Raw genomic sequence first — 5,084 nt, 5'->3', positions numbered from 1 at the left:
TCTCCTTTGTTATTAAAGACGTGACGTTTGACAAACAGGACATCGTGGGCAGGTGCTCACGGCAACCAGGCCCACCTGAGACTATTTCTTTGCCCCAAGTTGATTAAGCAGCATAAACGGTCACAAGACTTTCACTCTCCAGAAAGCCCTTCAAAAAAAAAACTCTAGGGCTCAGAAACGGAGGTCCTCGTCTGAGTGGGTTGGGGACAATGTCAATGGCATGGCTTCCAAAGGCCGGCCACCTCTCCGTTCTCTTGGGACGACAGTGTGGTCACATGGCGGCAATCGGGGAGCAAGAGGCCTGGGATGGACTTGGCTGGGAGCCCAAGCAGGCACTTGAGCCCGCTGAGACAAAAGGTGACCTGACCCAGTATGAGAGGAGGGCGGGGCAGAGAGCAGCTTCTCACGCAGACAGCGGTCAGAAACCCCCTGCGCCCCGCTGCTCCGGGACGGCTCCTTGACCCTCTCGGAACTCGGGGCTGGAGTCGATCACGTTCTCCCCCAGGAGAGTCCGACCCGAGAGACACAGGTGTTGAGCACTGGGTCACAGTCACCGCTCAGCGCGGGGGCGGGGGCGGGGCGGGGGGGCTGCAGGCCATAACCTTGAGGTCTGTAGCTGCTGCCCTCGCCTGGCTTCATGTCCTCCTAGTGTGTAGCAGGTGAACGCCACCATCTCTCTAGGACTGTCCTCTCTCTTTTTTTAAGGTTTTATTTATTTATTTTTAGAGAGGGAAGGGAGGGAGGGAGGGAGAGAGAGAGAAAGAAACATCAATGTGCGGTTGCTGGGGGTCATGGCCTGCAACCCAGGAATGTACCCTGACGGGGAATCGAACCTGGGACACTTTGGTTCCCAGTCCGTGCTCAATCCACTGAGCTACGCCAGCTAGGGCTATCCTCTCTTTTATTTTTAATTTTTTTTTTCTTTTTGGCTGAAGCTAATTTGAACTCGGTGTCAGTTATTTGCATTCAGGAGGACCTGGAGTGAAACAATGATAAGAAGGCATTTCTGCCCTGGCTGGTGTGGCTCAGTGGATTGAGCGCTGGCCTGAAAACCAAAGGGTCACTGGTTCGATTCCCAGTCAGGGCCCATGCCTGGGTTGTGGGCCAGGTCCCCAGTTGGGGACTCATGAGAGGCAACCACACATTGATGTTTCCTTGCCTCTCTTCCTTCCCCTCTGTCTAAAAGTAAATAAATAAAATATTTTAGAAAGAAAGAAAGAGAGAGAGAGGAAAGAAAGAAAGAAAGAAAGAAAGAAAGAAAGAAAGAAAGAAAGAAAGAAAGAAAGAAAGAAAGAAAGAAAAGAAAAGAAAAGAAAAGGAAGGAAGGAAGGAAAGAAAGATGCTCACACATACCAAACTCATTCTCACCCCAGGGCCTTTGCACTTACCATCCCCTCTGCCTAGCACGCCTGTCCCCTGGAGTTTTGCCCTGTTTGCTCTGTCTAGTCATCCCTGGTCACTTTCCAGCAGAGACCACCCCAGTCATCCCAGCCCCAGGTCCCGGTCAGCCTGTCCCCCGCCCCGCTTTTGCCGCCTTCCGGACACTCAACCCCGAGCCTCCTTCTCACCCACTGCAGACTCTGTTCCCATCTGCCTCCCTGCCTTGCACGTGAGTTCTGTGAGAAGAGGGTCTCATGCGCCTGGTGTCTTGCTTTATTTCCAGCAACCACCCAAAGCAGGGGCTGCCTTGTTCTCGAATCTAGTGAAAGGGAGGGACCAAAGGGTGATGCGTGTGGGTCCCAAGTTCTGAACGCCTCAGATCAGAGCTGTCGGGCTCCCTGGCGACGGTGCACGGGGAAGCCAGGGGGTCCCCGCCTTGCGCTCCACTCGCCTCCGCCGGCTCCTGCTTCTGTGCTTCGGGCGATCCCTGCTGTTACTGACTCTCCGCCTCTGGGAGGTGGCTGGAGAACCAGATGGGCGAAGCGCTCCGAAAACACCCCGGAGAAACTGAGGGAGGAGGGCCATCTATCTCCTTCCATCGACCGCCCTGCCGCCGCGGCCGGGGGCCCGAGCATCTGCTCTTCTTATCTGCATCGGCTGCGGAACTCCGGGGCAAGCCCGGTCTTGCTAAAGAATCCAGGAGGGACGGGAGCTGGAAACGAAAGCGCGACAGAAACTGGGACGGGTCGCAGACTCCCATCCGGACTCTCTCCCTTCCGTCCCGGGGACTGCGAACTGAAACTCTTCCACAGGAAGCTCTGCCCTCCCCCTCCCGTGCAGAAACCCCAGCCTGGCCCGATTCCTTTTGACGCACGCCAACGACGAGAGCCATAGTCACCCAAACTTTAATAGGACGTGAGACATTCGTGCAACCCTGCCCGTGACTGCCCCTTCGAACGCAATGGTTTTTGTGTTTATCCCCTGCCCTGCCCTATCCCGCCCCAGTGCCCACGGAATTTTCCCTTCGGTGTCCGAGGTGTTTCTCACGTTACAGGAGACAGTATTTTTCTACCAGGACACGGGTCCCCACCCATAAAGCTCTCCGCTTGAGTAAGAAGTTCCCCTTCTGTGAACTCTCACCCAGACACATGCAACAGCAGGCTGTGAGCCCCACATCGTGTTTTATTGAGGCGGCGGATTCTTGCGAGTACAGGAGCACAAGCAAAGGAGCCAACCGGGACGCATCTTCCCCGCTCAGCAGCGGCTGGGCTGCGGTTCCCTCTTAATGACAAAGGCAAACAGAGGTGGGGAGCACCTCTTCGCCCTGCAGCCTTTTTAACCGCTCAAGCTTCAAGCGAGTGTAAACAGGAGAGGGTGGATTAATCACAGGCTGTGACACAAAAGCCATTTCCTTTCCCTCAGTAACTTGGCTCCGTACCCCTCTCGGGGCCGATCCCCCTCTTACCACCACTGGAGACCCAGACACGCCCCAGAGTCCATGGGTCCTCCCGTCTAGTCCGGTCCTGCTCAGGCTCGGGCCAAAGAGGAACTGACCCCGCTGACCGCCGGGGATCTGCTGGCTTATCGGACGGTGTCTGGGGTCCCTCCGGAAGCCGAGACTCCTCTCCAGGCACTCAGCTCTCCTTGTCTCAGCCGGAGCCCTGACCAGGCTGGGTACGGCGCCAGGAGGTGAGAGCCATCCAAGTGTCAGGCAGCTGAGGGGAAGGTGCCAGTGAATCACAGGTGCCCACGGGCGTCTGTGCGGCTCCAACTTCTCTCGGCAGAAGCCCGGCCAGGGTTGCCGCCCTCAGTTCTGCGAGTGTCCGAGAGGGAGCAGGAGGTGCCCGCGTCTGGGCACTTGATTCCCGGCTCCTCCGAGATTCCAGGGGTGGCGCTCTGCAACCAAGCGGCCCACCCCGCACCCCGCTTCTCTAAGCCAGCTTCTCGGAGTCTGGAAGCTCCAGGAAACCCCAGGCCAAGTCCAATGATGTCACCGTGTGCACCAGCCCAGCTGCTTCCCCAGCGAGCTCGGTTCTGGGTGGAAGTCTCCCTCCTTGGGTGGGTGACTTAAGTAGAGCCCGGCGTCGGATCCGGCGGGCTCCACGACTCCTTGCAGTCGGCCATCAGCGCGCTGGGGGTGGCCCTGGCCGCGCTCACGTCCCCCGTGAGCTCCACGCTGGTGCTGCGGTTGTTCTCCGGCTCCTCCGGCGCCTTCCTCCGGAGGCAGCGGTTGATCCAGGCAGAGAAGAAGTTGGGAAAAGACGGGCTGGAGAAGTAGTACACCAGCGGGTCCAGCATGCTGTTCATGTAGGTGAAGCTGAGCGTGATGAAGAAGGCCAGGTCCACCGAACGGTAGACGTCGCAGTCCTGCGTCCCGTGGGTGCGCAGCAGCCAGAAGATGCGCATGCGCACAGCCACGCTGGGCAGGAAGCAGATGACGAAGACCACGGCCACCACCAGGACGAAGGTGATGGCCCTCTTGATCTTGGCGTGCCGGTCCATCTGTCGCTGCCGCAGGCTCCAGATGATGCGGACCGAGCAGAACACGATGATGCCCAGGGGCAGGAAGAACTCCAGCAGGAACATGGCGTCGTGCCACCGGAAGGTGTAGCAGATGCTGAAGCTGCTGCACAAGTAGGCGTCGCGGTTCCGGATCAGCATCTTCTTGTACAGCAGGTGCACCGTCAGGCCGATGGTCAGGGCCCACAGGAAGCAGGAGATGACGGCCGCCGTCCGGTTGGACATCTTGTTCAGCGCGTGGTGGGGGTGGACCACGCGGAAGTACCTGTCCACGGCCACCACGGTGAGGAAGATGATGCTGCCCTGGCGGTTCATGGCCAGCATGAAGAGCATCAGCCGGCAGGGGACGTCCCCAAACTTCCAGTCCCACTTCCTCATGTAGTTGTCCAGCAGGAAGGGCAGGCAGATGATCAGGAGAAAGTCCGCCACGGCCAGGTTGAACAGGAAGATCCGGCTGGATTTCCAGGACTTGAGATGGAAGCAGAAGATCCACAGGGCAAGGCCATTGCCCAGGAGCCCCAGCACGAACTCCAGCCCCAGCACCGTCGGCAGGACGTGGGCGATGAAGTCATCCCGGAACACGCAGCAGCTCTTGTTGTGGATTTGCAGAAAGTGACCCTGCTGCTGGTGCGGGCGCATGGGCGGACCGGGGCAGGCTGTGGCGGAGGGCCTCGCCTCGCCAGCGCTCCAGGGACGAGGTGTGCGTCTGTGTGTGGCGGGCGGGTGGCCCGGCGCCTGCCTTTTTATGTCACGTCAGGGTGTTGTAATAGATGACTGAATGGTTACCAGGAAACTACGAAATCGCTTTAAAAAAAAAAAGAGGGGGGGGCCCAGCAAGGCTCTTACACAACCCACTGTTTGCATAAATAAGTAATAAAAATCCCCAGGGCAGACAGGAACTCACAGGACTTTCTAAATGTAAAGGGTAGGTTGTCACTTGTGAACCGTGGAAAGGCGGAAGGCGTCCCCTTCGGAAGCCTGTCTACTGAGCGCTTCCTGTCGGACGGTGGATTCGCTGTCCGTGGCTGGTTCACGGCGTTGGCACCAACGGCAATAATAACGCCCTGTGCTGAGCAGCCTGGGTTTACGGACACATTCAGGATGAGCGTGAAGTCTTAGCATGCAGATGATTAAGGGAGCGGCAGCATATGACTTTTTTTGAAAGGGCCCAGAAGACAGAAATT

At 57.9% G+C, this 5,084-nt stretch overlaps 1 protein-coding gene across 1 annotated transcript; it reads right to left on the bottom strand.

Annotated features, from left to right (window-relative positions):
* Positions 1–2,349: 2,349 nt before the first annotated feature.
* Positions 2,350–4,671, bottom strand: HCAR2 (hydroxycarboxylic acid receptor 2). Its single transcript, XM_028527695.2, is given in 2 exon segments — positions 2,350–3,451; positions 3,454–4,671. Coding segments are annotated over 2 exon segments (1,167 nt in total). The 5' UTR covers positions 4,540–4,671; the 3' UTR covers positions 2,350–3,370.
* Between the last annotated feature and the right edge of the window lie 413 nt (positions 4,672–5,084).

Source organism: Phyllostomus discolor, chromosome 13 (genome assembly GCF_004126475.2).
Source record: "Phyllostomus discolor isolate MPI-MPIP mPhyDis1 chromosome 13, mPhyDis1.pri.v3, whole genome shotgun sequence".
NCBI lineage: Eukaryota > Metazoa > Chordata > Mammalia > Chiroptera > Phyllostomidae > Phyllostomus > Phyllostomus discolor.
This window is presented reverse-complemented; position numbering and strand designations above follow the sequence as displayed.